General features: G+C 39.4%; 1 protein-coding gene across 3 annotated transcripts in view; it reads right to left on the bottom strand.

Moving 5' to 3' along the window:
* MYLK (myosin light chain kinase) overlaps window positions 1–17062 on the bottom strand; it is a 208426-nt gene that overhangs the window by 99557 nt on the left and 91807 nt on the right. For 2 of the 3 annotated variants that reach the window (XM_051623195.1, XM_051623196.1), the window contains exons 6-11: window positions 16427–16592; window positions 13631–13667; window positions 12121–12695; window positions 9073–9276; window positions 7574–7708; window positions 1572–1724 (exon numbers count right to left, since the gene is read on the bottom strand). In XM_051623195.1, the coding sequence (XP_051479155.1) occupies window positions 1572–1724; window positions 7574–7708; window positions 9073–9276; window positions 12121–12695; window positions 13631–13667; window positions 16427–16592 (1270 nt within the window). Of the gene's footprint in view, window positions 1–1571; window positions 1725–3673; window positions 3707–7573; window positions 7709–9072; window positions 9277–12120; window positions 12696–13630; window positions 13668–16426; window positions 16593–17062 lie in introns of those variants that run through there. The other variant, XM_051623197.1, reaches the window with a different exon arrangement.

The following is a 17062-nucleotide window of genomic DNA, read 5'->3' as shown; positions in this document are numbered from 1 at the left end:
TCCCATGTTAGCACTGTATATTGTCCCTAAAATAACTCAGAAATAGTAAGAGAGGGGCTGTCTTTTTGGGTTTTGTGTCCCAGTGAAGAATCAGCAGGCCTCATCTCAAAGACAGCTCCCTTGAGGTGAGTGCTCTTGACTGGCCCCTAGCTAATGCAGATGAAGTACTTCAGAGAAATTAAAAATGACAGCTTTTAGAACAGATTAGTTACAGGCTTATTTTGAATCAATGTTTTCCTACTTTTCCCTTTTTTTTTTTTTTTTTTTTTTTGGCAGGGGGGCCTGGAAGGGAGGGAGGGCTGTGAGGAGTCTACTGCATTTTCAATTCCGTAATCAAGAAATTAACTCAGAGGTTTACCAGAATTACTTGATTTTCATTTTAAGCTTGTCTAGGTTTTCAAGTGGATTCATCCAGACAGAATAGGGGCAGGCATATCACAGAAGTGCTGTAGACAAACCCCACAGAACATTGGCAAATGAAGACAAATCCCAGGATCCCAGGGATTCAGGATACACTTCCCACCAAGCTGCGTGTAGAAATTCGTGGCAGGTATTGTCTGGTCACAGACAAATGGAATAGTTCCCATGGCAGCTGCCACTCAGTAGTCTGTTGGACAGGCTGTGCCAAACTAATGTAATGTGGGGAAAAAAATATAATTTGCAACTGGCAAATACTAAATAAAGGCTTGATTGTAGAGGGAGGTGGAGCCTGAGGGAGGAGAGTATAGAAGGTGGAAGCTGATAATCTCCAGACCATAAAACAAAACACCTGTATAAACTGATGCCAGGTGAGATTGTAAAACCATAATATTGGTTGATAGTACCTCACTGTTCAGTTTATCCATGAGATTCTGTACTCTCCTGTCTTCATTGCAATCTCTGGTCTTTTAGACAGTGTTCAGATCCTAGTGCAGAATTGTGTCTTTTATTGACATTTGCAAAGAGGGTGCTCTCAGATTTCAGAGACAACAGATCACCTCCTTTGCTTTCTACAACCTTCCCTGGTACTTTCACTACCAAAATGCTGCTTATTTAGAGATATACTGCCCCCAATTAGCTTAAATATACCTTTTCAGAATTATCTCTGATAAATCCTGGTAGCAGAACAAGAACAGTGGTATTTGCTATCATCATTGCAGTCCCTGGCACTAGCCTCTGTGCCCTGCTTGTCAAGAGAAAGCAGTAGCATCTGCCTGCTCACTGTAACAGTCTCTGCCTGATGAGGGATGTGAGATACTGCACTCATTTATCCTTCAGCAGCAACAGTCCTTTCCTACACTGGTGCATCTCTTCCAAATCAGCTTCACTGCTCTGTGTCACACCATGCCCTTCTCGGTAAGGTCAGAGCATTAATACCTTTTTCTGAAACATTCATATTGCATTACATGTCACAATCCTGAAGCACTTAAGTTGCACACACCCCCAAGGGGAAGAAAAGGTACCCAGCTGACAACAGCTTAGAAAAAGCATGGAATCCTCTTACTATGACCTCTGTTAAGGATCCAAGAATTCAAATAAATAAAATTATACTTGATATCATTGCAATAATTACAGCAGGATGAGATATTCACCTTTGACTGTCACCTGAGCACTGCAAGATGCCTGTCCTGCGTTGTTTTCAGCTAGACAGGTGTAAATGCCATCATCTTCTGGTAGAGCATCTTGGACAGTCAGTTTTGCAACTCCATCTTCAAAAGTGGAATGGGCATACTGAATTGGTTGGTCTGCCAACAGAAAGGAAGAGAATTGACCTGATACATCAGCCACAGGTTTCAAAAGCACTTCTTGTTTTCAGTGAAATCTGGGTGCCTAGCACCAGCCAGTATGTCAGAGTGCAGCACCAAATCCTGCTCTGTGGTGCACACCCACTGCTCTCTAGTGACTTTCAAACAGCAGCATCTCAAGCACAAAGGAGAATATGGTTGTCAAGAGAAATCTCACCACTAGGTTCACTGGATGCTCCCTTAAGTAGCAGTAAGAGAAGAAACATTTATTTTTGTATTTTGAACAGATTCTCTTTCAGGTGCCAAAGAAACACCTTGTTTGTTTGCTTCAGACATTGATTCCACCTTGTAGTTAGTACGAAACTAGATACTAGTGTTATTGTCTGGATGTGCAAAACCTGTTGGGCATGGAGAAGCACTTGAAGTCCTCCATCAAGTACTTTGTAGAGGAAGACATTCCAAGAGAGACAGCAAAAGCCATGATGGAGACAAGAGGCTGATTTACACAGGCAGTCAGTCTACACTACAATAAATATAGTCTGGTAATAGAAGGGTCCAGGCTGACCTGTGGTGATGTGACTATTAGAAGTTAATTTTAAGAAACTGTTTCCTTGAATTGGTTTGGAAGATGCTTAATGTTAGGTATAGACTGGTTAAAGTTGCCTTGCTATTGTTTCAGGAGCTGTCATCAATCTCAGCCTTACTTTCTGAAATGCTTCTGCAATCTGTTTTCCCAATATTAAATAGTTTCCACTACTGACTCATCACTGGTTGCTTTCCCAGTGTATGCACTGCTAAGAGGGCCTGGTATCTGTGCATAAACACCACACTGGAAAATGTAGTTAGGGTCATCTAAGAGAAGAAGGTGAAACTGCAGAGAAATTGTGCATGACTGAATCTAACACATCTGTCACTTAGGAAATCATGATCAAAAGGAAAGATCAAAACTGATTTCATTGCCAAGATAATTTTAAGAGCTTAGGACAAAAGGTCTGGAGTTTCTATGAGCCAGCTCTGCTCTATAAGCAGGATAAGTTATGAGACAGATTTTTCTCTCATCTCTGATTTTCAACACTTGCAAACTCAGTGGCAGTAATTATCTGTCTGCATACAAATTTTAATTCTGAAACACATACAGGTGCCAAAATCAGTTTGATCTAATACTTAAACATATATTATAAACTGCTGTAGATGATCTTGTTTCTTTCCTAGTCTTGTAAGTCATGTGCTTGTTAAATTAAAAAAATTTCTACCTCACTAAAAACTGGGGTGAACATTTAATAAACTGCCCAGAAGACTAAAACTTTAGAATAAACTCTCTCAACCTACATGACAGGTCACACATGCTTATGACTGGATCCTCTGAGCTTCTGTTCACTCAGTTACACACAGACTGTTGTAACTATTGGGTCCAATCATATATTTTTTGCATGCAGGAATAACATCACATGCAAATATATATCTGTATAGCCAAAGCCCCTGCAGACAAAGCTTTCTGTAAGAGTACATGAGGCACTGGACTGCTTTCCGTGACTGACTTTAGAATACATAACCTGACAGGGATTGTTATGGACTCTGACATTTAAACTATTAATGGTGCCTAATGATGCTATGATCAGAACCATAACAGAAATAAACTTAGGAGAAAAGCTGCAGCATCAAAAACAGAACAATGTAATTTTATTTCTGTTGTAAATAAGCAAATGAATCAGGTTCATGTTCTATATGGAAAATGAAAATCTAGTCTCCTTCACTATGTCCTCAAATTTTATCAAGGCATCCTCTTTTTCACTCCAGCTCCCAGAAACCTATTTTTTTCACACTGTTCACAGAATATTGAATTCATTTACAGAATAGCCTTTCAATCAGACTCCAGAAAACAAACAGAAGAATATCAGCCCTGAGGAATAGACTGTAGCAAGATTCTTAGTTATGTCCAGTGTACTTACATTTTGATCTAATAAAAACAGCTCTCCCAGTAGTCAAATGTTCCCTTTTTGAGAGGCAGAACAGTCAAATCTCCATGACAGCTTGGCAGCAGGAACAATAACAAAAAATACCTTTCTGTTGGCATGTTATGCCAAAAGAAAGGAAATTTTCCCCTGTCCCATTTATTAAAAGCTTTCTGGACAGATCAGAAAGCTATCCTAAAACCAAACACTACACTCAGAGAATTGTTATGTTAAAGTCACGGTCATACTGTTTTTAAATTCAGAAGAAAGAGATTCTATCCAGCTTAGGGGAAGAAAACCATACAGAGAGCAGTATGTAAAGGAAGATATTTAAAATACAGTTATATTTGCCTTATTCCTGCAATGTAAAAAGAACTCGCTGATACTGGTATCTGCAGCAGCTAAAGTAAATTGGAATTAAAAAAATAGCACACGTAAAAAGTTCTTCATAAGGCTTTGGTGAGGTCAGAACTAAAACACAAGAAGTTTACTTTAAGGGAATTTGCTAGTAAATTGGTGAAAATTCAGGAAGAAACTTCAAAGAAGGGCAGACTGAGAGTAACAGGACAAAAGCATTTTCAAAAAAGTTGGAAAAAAGCTTTAAATCATTAAAATAGGGAAAAGTACAAGAAAAACCCTGAAGATGGTAGAGCTGTAGAGAAGAGTAAGAGCTGAAATAAAATCCATAGTTGAGTCCAGTAGCTCTTGTGTTATGAATATGCAACAACTGCTCATCCTCACAAATGCTGAGAAGTAATGACAGACCATGCATAGCACATATCATCTAATTTTTGCCTTGGATGATCTGAGAGGTCAATCTACATAATGGCTTGGAAAATATTTTAAATATGCATGTAGTCACAGCAGGTAAAAATGCTCAGTATCCAAAGTAGTGCTTGCATTTAACATTGTACATGAAGTTACTACAAGTCTTTTAGTTCTTCAGTGGTTTGGATTCCTTGGAGACTGTGGGAAGGCAGATTGGATGGCATACAGGCTGGTCAGTATCAAAAAGAGTGAGACTGTTCTGCTTTTTTATGTTTCTTAAAGCAGCCTTCTATTAATGTTTCTTGTGATTTAATAACTAGGTCTCTACATTCAGTATTTCATCACAATATACATACTTTTCTCAGTTTTCCTTTTAAAAAACAATTCTAGTTTGTTACCATTGTAATGCTTGGAAGACAATGTGCATTTGGTATTTGATTGTGAACTTTACCCATCCTGTTCCATATTATTTTTATTTCTAAGGAGCTCTGCAAAAGTGCTCCATTTGGAACAGCAGTGTGATTGCTCTCAGTAAATTGTTTTTTTTCTCTGCTGCAGCCTATCAGTTGTGAACTTAAAAAGCTTTATATTCCAAGCACGGACAGCAGATTGCAACACAGCTTTTTAAAAAACAAATTTGCCTGCCTCCCTCAAATTATGTACTGGGACTATACTGTTTTCTTCTTATGGACAGTTGATGAAATACTCTATCAGGTCATTTTACCAAAAGCCTTGTTAGGTCTGTTCAGGTAATATTTCAGGACCAGAAACTCAACTTCCTCCTTTATTTGGTAATGGATCTAAATATGAAAAGTTTGTAGTATCTAGTTAGCTGGTGGACAGGAAGGAAATGCTTGCATTGAAAGGACCATCACAATAGCCAAATTGATCCTTGGGTAAAATAATGACCCTGTTTATAATCCATTTAAATGTGTATCAAAATGGTATATAAACAGCTATGTATCACAATCAGATGCAAGACAGAAAAGCATTAAACTATATACATAAACTATATATATAAATATGTTATAGTTTATTTTTGGAGTCTGGAATTATAGTTGTGTACTTATATCTTTAGAATAATATATGATGTCTCTAATTTTTATTCTAATAGTTTCTTGTGCTTCTGTTCCTCAGACTCATCACTGGCCTTTTGATTTAAGAGCACTTAATGCACTGGCTTTCAGTTATGGAACCCTAATGGTCTGAAAATCCAACTATCTGAAAAAAAACACAAACCTACCTGCTTTTGTCTCCTTGTGATATTGATCCAATTGCAGGTAGAAGCTTGAATGCATATAAACATATTTGAACAGGGGCAGACTCCCCTGAGGTTAGGGAGAAGAAAAGCCAGCGCAGAACAAACATCTTGAAAAAAGGCAGGGCAGCACAGTGCATACTGGAGGCCTACAGAAACATGCTGCTTACTGATCTCTAGGCTGTATTTTTAGGAGACAAGAGTTTTCTAGTTAGCAAAGCACGACATGGTTACATCAGTGGAGATGCTGTGTCTATGCCTGATGAACTGTAACACAGAATGCCATTTGAGGCAGGAAGATGCTCTCTGTATGGAAGACAACTGGATATAACTACATCATTCAATAACTAAGGGAGCCCTTTATGAACAGAGGGTACCCTTGGAACATGAAGATGACAGAACAGACTCTATGGATCAGAGCTGGTCCTTCTGCGCTGCAAGACAATTCTTGCATAGCAAAATGGTGATTCTATTCATGTCTGCAATGGAGGAACTGCAGAGCAGTCTTCAGAGAAACAAGTTATTTCCAATGGGAGAGTGTCAGAAACTTTACTCACATGTTTTATGTTGTAAATAAAGCAGTGGCCTTTCTATTCTAGACATGGAGCTATTGGGAAGGGGAGCAGCCCAGGCTGTGGGAACATACCAATCTCAAGGTCATGGTTCATTTGTCCTGCCACCTTTTTGTGTAATCCCATTTACTCTGAACAGCTGAAAAAAACCAGATATTACGTGCAAATAAAAAAATTAAAAACAATCCTAGAGGAAACCTCTGTATGGCAAAGTATGTTATTCTTTAATCACACACACACACAAAGATTAATATCTTGGGATGGTCTGCAAAAATCAATTGCACTTCAGGAGTAACAGAAGTGACCAAGGGTTAAAAGCTGAGTATATCTGGCCTTAATAGATACGTCTCTGAATGGAAGGAGCCCTTGGCCAGAGTATTTAGTCTCTAGATCTCTGAAATCATTGAGAATCAAAGGAAAATGCTGATGTTTGGGCCCAACTCCAATATTAAGTGGGGACTGCTAAGGAAGATTTCATGTTTAGCTGTGTAATCAGGGTAGGAAATTATATAGTCTGATAACGGGGCTGAGGGAGTGGGGTTTTGTTGTGGTTTTTTTGTGCATTGTGTGTGGGGTTTTTTTTATTATTATTATTTATTTGGTTGGTTGGTTTTTTTGTTGTTTTTTTGTTTGTTTTGCTGGGTTTTGTTGTAGCTTTGTTTGTTTTTGTTGTGTTGTTGTTTTGCCAGCTTTGGGTAAACTTTAGAATTTCTAGTACAGAAGCAACCAGAAAAGCTGTAATTTTAAGATCCTGGGGACATAGCTACTAATACCATTTATGACTTGCACAGCTGCTGGATGAGTGGGTTTGGGCATGGGTTTTCTTCCTACAGTAATGAGTGACATTCTGCACTTATTTTACTTACAACTTATCATCCTTTGGGGACCATGGTGCCAACGCGTTACTCTCAGAGCAGAAGGTAGTGCCAAAGGAGTGGGGGTAGCACAGGATTCAGCAGAGAGCAGCAACAGGGAGCAGCAACTCCGCCTGTTGCAGCGTGGTGAAAATCTGTTTAGCAAAATCCAGGAAACCCATCTGTTCACGATCCTGTCACCAGAGCCCCCTCCTGGACACACTGGAAAATTGCAGCAAGACAGAAAACTGCTCAAGAAAACCTCCCTTCCCGCATATTTTGTGCACATAAACTAATTTTCTTCAAAAATTCTAGTGGATGATATGACGGTGGCTTAGAGTGCTTTGTGCAGTATTCGCAGCCTTGCTATGTGCTGATCAAAGTTGCATTTGAGACTGTGGATGAAAGTGTGTGCATGCAGGTGTTGCAGACCAGGGTTCCTTACCATTGAGAAGCCACGTGAGCTGAGGCACAGGCACACCTGCCACGCAGCACTGCAGCACGAAGTCTTGCCCTTCACTCACAGTGCATCCTTTCAAGACACTGGAAAAGCATGGAGCAACCTCTTGAACTTTAGCCCCTTTAAAAGCAAAATGAAAACAGTTCCTTTAACCCAAACTGACAAACTTATCTTTAGCACTTAGTGACTTTCTAGGTATGTTTAGGTGACATGGCTGGGCTAACAGATTCATCCCAGGTAAACAAGAAGAAGAAAAAGAAAGAATCAAAACCACTAACATGTTTTATTGGGGAAGAGAAATCATCTGGGGCAATGGACCGGTATAAAGAAGGGGCTCTATAATTTACAAGGCAGGCCCTCAAGCTGTTATCTTAGGTGGTGGTTTTCTATGCCAGAATCCACCATTTGCAGGCAATCACTGGAATTGGATTCAACATATTCCCGGAGAGCTCATGGCAAAGAAGAGGAAGGATAATTCTTCTCTCTTGTCTGTCTTCTCCAAGTCCTTCTTCCAAATTTCCCCTGGCTGGCAGTGAAAGAAGTTGACTTAAGAATGTAGTTAACAGGTTTCTCATGAGACAGAGAGTATCTTGGGTTTCCTGGTTTAACCCCAGGCACAGCAAATGGAGAAATGTTACATTAAAATGATCATTGTTTTAGGATAAAACCTAAAAGCAGGTGAAAAGATTAGAATTGAGGACAGGATTTGCTAAGAGGCCAACAAATCTTTTAACCAGATCAGTAAGACAGTGCCTTCAATCTCAAAATAATTTGTGACTGGGAGGTGTACTTCAGTTTAGCAAAATGCAGTTCTCATTCCTTCACTTTTCTTCTTACTTGTTTTAAGGCACAGGAATTATAGAATCATTAAGGTTGGAAGGGACCTTAATGATCGATCATCAACTTCCAACTCCCCTGCCATGAGCAGAGAACCCCACCACTAGACTAGGTTGTACAAAACTTTGTCCAACCTGGCTTTAAATACCTCCAGGGATGGGGCATCAACAACCTTCCTGGGCAACCCATTCCAGTTCCTCACCATCCTTAGAGTGAAGAATTTCTTCCTAATATCTAACCTAAATCTCCCACAGGATTGGTTTGTGCTCACAAAACATTTCAGATATGCAGTATCCTATAGAAATGCCAAGCAACTCCAAAAGAATTTAATGCAGAATGAAAAAAAACATGTGGCAACCTGTATTAAATACGAGCATTAGTAGAAAAGCTCAGTGGAGAATGGTCCTCCTTGTGTACAAAACATTATATGAGGTGGTTTTAGCTATACAAACAACAAAAAGAAGGGAAACTTGTACAGAGAGTGGCTTGCCAGCTATCCCTCATCACATTATTCACAGAGCTAGGAAGCAGAATTGACCAGCATTGAGAAGTCATAATAGAAATTTTGTAGCCACCGCCCTCTGACAGCTTAGCAAAGCCCAGCCACAGTTTTCAAAGTGCAGCTGGACTCCCAAGAGCTTACTTACTTCTGACAGTTAACATCCAGCTGGTGGAAGTCTGGCCTTTGAGGTTGAAAGCTGTACAGCTGTAAGATCCACCGTCCCCCAGGCTGGCTTTCTTTAACCATAGGCAATGAATTCCATCTTCTTCATATATTTGGACATCTTCTCCAGCTTGAATAGGTTCACCCTCTTTGAACCACTGCACATCTGGTTTTGGTTTCCCTGAAACTAGAAAATAGGTATTCCCATTAGTGTAATTCCATTATTTTCTTTAGTGTAAGTCAGGTATAATTTACACATACATAATTAAATAAACCTTAATGATCTTCCAAAATCTCCTGGCCCGTCCATCATTTAAAATAACAAATTGCTGCTAACTTGAAAAAGCCCAAGAACTTCTATCTGAAAACTGTCCCTCTAAAAATCACAGACAAAATTGATATGATGAGATATTGGAGAAAGAGAAATTTCTCTCCATTTCTTCCTATCTTGCTAAACTGATTTCTCTTAGCACCCAGCAGTTCTTTGCAATCCAGGGTACCTGTCACTGAGGTTGTTTATTCTGGGACTGTTCAGCCTGGAGAATAGAAGCCTCAGGACAGGGACCTCATCAATGTATATAAATATCTGAAGGGAGGGTGTAAACAAGACAGAGCCAGGCTCTTTTCAGTAGTGTCCAGTGGTAGGAAAAGAGGCAATGGGCAAAAACTGAAATGTGGGAGGTTCTGTCAGAACATAAACACTTTTTTTACTGTGAGGGTGACCAAGCACTGGCACAGGTTGTCCAGAAAAGTTGTGAAGTCTCCCTTCACTGGAGATAAAGCCCCCTCAACATAGTCCTGGACAACCTGCTTTAGCTACATGAGCAGGGGTGCTGAATCAAATGTCCTCTAGAGGTCCCTTCCAACATCAAGCATTTCATGATTCTGGGTATTTTTTTCCTGAATAGGTTCCAGATGTAGGCAAAGCAGGCAGCTTCCTAGGACAGTAAACTTTCAGGAAGCAGAGGGAAAAAAGCTGTGGCTCCACTGCCTGCTTTGCCTGTGTCAGAGCTCCAGAAACCAGATTTGGCTCTAGTAGTGCTGAGGGAAGTCTGGGTTTCATGGGGCAGTTGCTGTGATGAGCAAAGAGGAGAGAATGCCAGACAACTTCACTCACAGCAACCTTCACTTATTTTCAATAAAAAGGGTCCTCTGGGGCTTCCACCTTGCTGATGTTCCTTTCAACTCTACGCATTTCATTATAGCAAGAGTGCTCAGCCCTGGAGGCGGGTACAGACAGTAAAAGATCGCAGGAATATCTGCAACAAAGACAAATTATATACTGTAGGAAACCCTTCTGAACAGAGAAAACCTAAGTGACTAGAAATATGAAAACAAGGATTTCCTTCTCTTTGAAATAAAAGGAAACAAACAAACAAACATGAAAAGAGAGAGCAGCCCCTATATCCAGCTCCAAATTGTCTAAATCCACAAAAATTTGAAAGGAGCAGGTTACCATTACACCCACAAATGGGGCAAAAAATGGAATGCCCAATGCATATATCAGAAAGTGGAAAATGTCCCTTTATTTTTTTCCCCTATGAATTTTCTGCACTAGAAACTAGAAGCTATTATGCAGAAAAGATTCTCTTTCTTGCCCAGCAGACAAAGAGCACATTGGAATCCACAGAGAATCAGTGAAGAACAGTGGAAGTAGGAGAACCTTCAAAAGCTGGGGAAAAAAGTAATCAAGCCCTGAATTATCAAAGGATCTGGATGATTTGTAGTAACTGTACAGACCCAGAAGCATGCTGAGCTGACAGCCTGGTGGGTAGAAGCCTCCTTAGGGGTGTAAAAGCATTTTCATCATCCATTACAGCCAGGAAACAGAGATGCCTCTGAGAGGAGCACTGGTCACCCTTTGCAGAGAGGATTCCCAAGAAATAGATTTTGCATTATTTGTTAAAACACACTAGGGACATTCCTATGGAACTTCCCTACAGACACCTTGCCTTTGCATATATGAGTTTGTGCTTTGGGTCCAAAGCCAAATGGAAAGACATTCACTGGCTTCAATCAGAACTGAATTATCTCCTTTTTTTCTGTACAATATGAACTACACTTCCCCACCAAACAGGATCATGAATCTGTTAAACCTTGCAAAGTTTTTTAAATGCTCTAGCAGAAAGCAATCCATGCTCTTTGTACTAATATACCTGAAAAATAAAATATTCAAAAGGTGCCAGGATCTTTGGAAGATTTTGTCCCCTCCTCACCCTCTGGGCTTGTGATATAAACTGTATTCTTTCCTCAGGGGGCAAAAGAAACGAACTTACCATGTTGTGATGGGGTTTTTTTGTTGGGATGTTTTCTTGCCCTCCTGAGATATACAAACCACTTTCTCTCTCACTTGTGGGAACACTTTAAAGTGTGATTTTTTAAAAATTTCTTTTAATGTAGCAGAAAAAAATGCTTCAATATTATTTTCTACTAAAATGGTAGCGATTAAAAAGTAGCGATTAAAAAAAAAGTTCTAAATCTTCTGCCTGGATTCAGCAAAATCCAGCTCTCATTACTCTTTTGAGAGGTTAAAATCCCATCAAATTCTGCAGACTGAACTCTGAACCTCTCTTTTAATTCTGACTTTATAATTTCAGCTGTTCGGGAACTCTCAGATCAGCACTGGGTTGATCAAAGATAAGGGGAAAAAGTAGAAGCTACAGGGGAAATGTAGAAACTGACTGTGGTTTCTTATCTGGTAATTTTTTTGATTCAAAGGAAATATAACTAGTTACAGTTCTGGGAAGTGTTCCATCCATTTTCTCTCTTGCACCCTCATGTAAGAGGCTCTAAAAAGCTACCTCCTAGAAAGAGTGGCATTCATTACCACTGATTTCCCCAGATGAGTGAAAGGATGGATACTATGGTATTGAATTAGAGTACTGTGGAAACTGCATGAGGCTCTGCATCTATTTCCAAAATGCTTTAGGAGGACAATAACTTGCCATGAAGAAGGAATTGCTTCCCCACCTCCACACACAGAAGGGGAACTTGACTAACTCCAGAGCTCTGATAACTTTCATTTCTTTACCTTTGCTCTTAAATTTAATCTCCTGGCCTTCTGATGCTTCCAGGCTCTGTGGATGGCTCTCAAACTGAGGGGGAATTCCAAGAGTATCTCTCTTCTCCTCCATCACAGCTTTCTGGACTCCCGCTCTGTTTTCTGCTTCTCTACTCCTTGGACTGCCATGCTGTGCCAGAGATGGGGTTTGTTGAGCTGTCATCAGGGGCTGCACAGCCCTTTTCCTGTCTTCATGCTGTCTGATGAAAGTGGACTGGGGTTCTGCCTTTGGTTCTGGTGGCAGTTTGACAGCTTGTAATGTGATGGTGCTTGAAGTTTTCTGCAAGACCTGAGGACCCTTTGTTCCTTCTTTAGGTTCTTGAGGAGACATGGCAGTGGCTTCTTGGTGCTGTCCCTGCTTACTATCTTTGGCTTCTCTGGTGATGTAAAAGATCTCTTTTTTTGATGATACCCTGTCTTTGGATTCAACCAGGAGTTCAGTGCTGCTGGATTTCAGCTCTTTAGCAATTCCATTGCTAGTTGCCTGTTTGAATTCTGAATTTTCGATGGTTTTAACAGCAAGTGTTGTTGGTTTTGAAGGCATGCTGCAAGAAATAAAGAAGTTTAAAGATACATGACACTGTATAAAGATTAATTAGTATTATTATTATCAGCAAGTATATAAATGTGCAAGCCCTAAGCAAGAATACAAACTACTTAGCCTCTAGTTTCCCTCACACAGATTAGGAACATGGATGAAAGAGGTGACATGAAAAGCTTCATAAAATGTGATCAGCGCTCAACTCAGAAGTTTCTGGATACAAATCCACTGCTCAGGTTCTAAGATGTTTTGTGAGTCAGACACTAACCTTGCATGCACAGCTTTAGATAAAGAGCAATTACATAAGACCCTGGGATGACTATGATGTGACACTATTTCATGGTTTCATAAAACGAGATCATATACAATTATAGCTTAAAATGCCAGTTAAAATAGTTTTCCAAAGGGAAATGAAAATGAAAATTGTGCCATGAATTTACTATTTCGCATCAGGGTGTCTTGTAATTTAGGTGATTTCAGAAGAGACCATGGCCATACCACGTTTTGGTTCTGACAGCAAAGAACAACCAGTCTAGTACTCACATGATGTATACAGGATTTTTACATCAAAATGAAAGTTTGACCAACTGGTACAGAGTATAATTTCTCTTCACATTTTTTTTGCTCAGATTATATAACTATTTGGCTACATGGGAGTACTAAGCATAAAGTCATCTAAACTTTGCTTTTCTGAGCCAGACCAGAACTCTGTACTTCATAGTGTTGCCACTAGTCCCACCATTTCATAGGAATTTACTAGGACAGTAGAATTTGGCAATAAAAGAGAATCTACTTCCAAGTAAACATTTTCTAACTTCCAAATACAAACCAACCGAAAGAGATTTATCATTTTGTGAAGCAGGCAAATGCAGTAAATGTCAAAATTAATGCACTGCAATTAAATATACTGAGAAAGTACTCCAGTAAAAACATACATACCATTGTGGCTGAGTGTATGCATCAGTCTTCTCTGGACCTGAAAGAAAAAAACCCAGGTAACTTATATATTCAATACTGTACACAGTTCCATAAATTTGAAAGTTTTTAAACAAAGAATATACTTAAGAACCTTCACCCTTCAAGTTTTCAAGCCACTGAAGTCAAGACTGACTATCGTCACACCTGAAATTTAATATGGACAACAGCAAGCTGCTCGGCTGAAAAAAAAAGAGAGCTCTTGATCCATTTTGAGACATTGCTGGGTCAACTAAGTTCTCAAGGGACTGGAGAACTAAAGGTTCTGTGAGCCTCAAAGGCTACTTTTATGGGGAAGAGAAACAAGGAGGAAATTCCAGCTGGGAGACAGCTCATAAAATCTTAGGGGAACCCCACAAATCTTGAAGAAGTGGAGAAGGAAAAACTATCAGTACCACACCTGAGCATGGCCACAGAGAAGCTGTCCTTTGGCTAAAAAAAAAAGATTAACAGCAGTAAAAACTCCCAAAACCTGAAACCACCTGTAAACTTTTACCAAATCAAAGATTAGAATGTTTAACATGAATAACACAAAAGCTAATACAGCACATTTCTTCCCTTTGCAACAACAACAGGAAATCTGGAAACATGGCTGAGCTATATTGGTTTGCCAAGATACCTCATCAGCTGCACTGATAAAACTGAGCACATATTTGCCCACAGTTAGCCTCTTAGTTCATATGTATTTAATTCTCAATTAATTTTTAGAAACCTTGACAGTATTTGTTTCCCCTGGGGACAGCATGAGATAATAAACAGTTAGGAGGAGAGATATACCACTCCAGATCAAGTATGAATCACATCTCTCCCTTTTTCCCCAGTTAACAGTACCAGATGCAGCTTGTTTTCTTCTGGACAGATGAAAGTTGTTGTCAGCTTTGAGACTAGAAACTACAGTAGCAGAAAGACATGTAATAATAAATTTGCAAGATAATGAATTTTGCAAGTCATCAACAAAGACTCCATAAAATGCTTTCAGAGTCTGCCTCAGGGGAAAGACAAAAACATGTGATGGATGATGCCATAATTTCCATGGTGTTTTGCAAGCAAAAATCCACATCTAAATGCTTGGACTTGCTGCAACATTCAGAGTGACCAAAAGAATCTATTTACACACACACAATAGTTGCAGTGCGAGAGGGAAATAACCTGTTGACCTCACTTCAATAAACCTGTCAATGAACAGTAACACAAATTCCTTATATCAAAATGAAAGCTGAAAACAGACTGGATACATGCAGAAGAGTCAGCTGAAATAACTGTCGGTTGCAAACAAGACAATACCATGCAACCCTGTCAATTTAAACATTTTCCCCCTCCCTCACCACTTTCCACTACGGGAACTTGAGTGAAAAAATGTAGCTATTAGAACAAAATTTTCTATATATGAGGTTGCATGGATTTCAAAGAAAATTTAGTAATTCTGAGCCACTTGTTTGTCTGCTCACATTTTGCAGTAACTCCTATGACCTGATTTAATTGATAATGAAAGAATTAGGCATTATATATTGTGGTTAGGTAAGTTGAATCATCTGATCAGTCAAGTAGATTGCAAGAGAGTGCCCTTTTTACTGACCTGTACTAATCCAAGAAAGAATGCTTGCATTATTCAGAGATGTGGTCAGCATCTGAAGCAAACATATACCACAGCTGACTTTGTGACCCCAGTTCTGCATCATCTCTCAAGACAAATGTACCCATTACACAACAGAAAGCAAGCGAGATCAAGTTTCACTTTGAAAAAACCCAAACAGGCTTACTGAAGAAAATAGCCCTTTCTGTAAAACATCAGTTGAATAGGCAACCTGTAGAAGCTCTTCCTACAATCAGATTGGAACTTACAGATAAAAAGTAGAGCTTTAAGTGCTACAGGTCACTGTAGTTCTAAGGATCCCAAATGTAAACCCTCTTATTATTTATATTCTTGATATCTCACAGAGTGACAGCATTGATGTGAAACTAAAAATCTTGCATCAAAACATTCACTGCTGGGTGCACATGTAACCCACAGATCTTATGACTGCAGCTGAAGCCAGCAGCTGTTGATTTAATTATCTAATTGGGTCCAGTGACTGCTTACCCAGTGACTGACGAAATTCCTCTCTAGTGTGGTTGCTGAAGGCTGTATGATTTTGAGGCTGATGCAAAAGGGCACCCTAAGAAGCATCAAACTGCAAAATGAACTGTATATGGTAACACATATATGGAATAGAACATCCTAAATTAAGTCTAAAAAGACAATTATTTCCTTCAATAGCAGTGAAATAATGTGGGGTTGGGAACTGAGAAGCCTGAATTTTGAACTCAGATTGTTTTTTCCATCTTACAGTTTAGAGTCATGCTCTTTTGATTTTCTTCCCTGGTTCTACAAATACAGGTTTCTTTCCCAGAAAGGAGCTGGTATAAATGTGCATCTTTCTAATGCCGGTACTTTACAAATACAAAATTAATTACTGACTATAATGACAAGGTTTCCATTAGCTGAATTAAATAAATTAAAACCCCTATTCAAAACATATGGAGGTCAAAAATCACAGTAAAAGTGAAAAGCTGGGTTTAAAGAAAGTTGGTATAGAGCATTTGGATAGCCTTTTTCCTGTTGAACCAACACGTTTTAACTGTAGCATGCTCCAAGCTCTCACAGTACCATTTGATGAAGACAGAGCAAGGTGATGGGGAAAAAGAGAATGCTTATAAAGAGTACATGACCAAAGATATTTTAAAGGAATGTCTGTGGTTCTGCTGTAAACTCTGCTGTACCTTGAACTGTGAGCTCTGCAGACACAGATGCCTTCCCAGCGCTGTTTTCCACTGTGCAGGTATAAATTCCTGCATCGTCAAGCCGAGCATTTTGGATTTCCAAGAACTGGATGCCGGTTTTCTCAAACATGTTGAAACGCTCATTTTGCTGCAACTGAAGATCACCCTGCAAATATCACAAGACACCATGAGACAGCAGCGATTGGTAAGAGAAGAGAAGCAAAAATTTTTTTGGTGTGACATCAGGCCAAAATGCCTTTCTTCTATCTTTCATCCAAATTCCTTCTATGAATAATACTCAAATGGTCTAAACAAAAAACTCTGCCCAAAAGTTCTATATTTCATATCTGCTTTTCCCTGCATTTTGCCACTCACTCATCTCAGTTAGGTTTTGGCTTTTCATTTTTTACTGTATCCATATTCCCAGAAAAACTTGTCCTCAGTGTATGTGGGCTCAAACCAGTTTTCTGCTGTGGTTTGTTGCAGGAAGTCAAACATCACACTTTTAAGCAAAAATTTCCAACTTGGGGAGTACTTCTCTAACCCTCAATAGAATCATGGAATCACAGAACTATTCAGATTGGTAAAGACCCTTGGGATCACTGAGTCCAACCATCATCCCTAGTCTACAAATTT

The sequence above is a fragment of the Apus apus genome, chromosome 6 (assembly GCF_020740795.1).
Source record: "Apus apus isolate bApuApu2 chromosome 6, bApuApu2.pri.cur, whole genome shotgun sequence".
NCBI lineage: Eukaryota > Metazoa > Chordata > Aves > Apodiformes > Apodidae > Apus > Apus apus.
The sequence above is the reverse complement of the archived record's forward strand: the minus strand, read 5'-3'. Positions and strand labels throughout refer to the sequence as shown.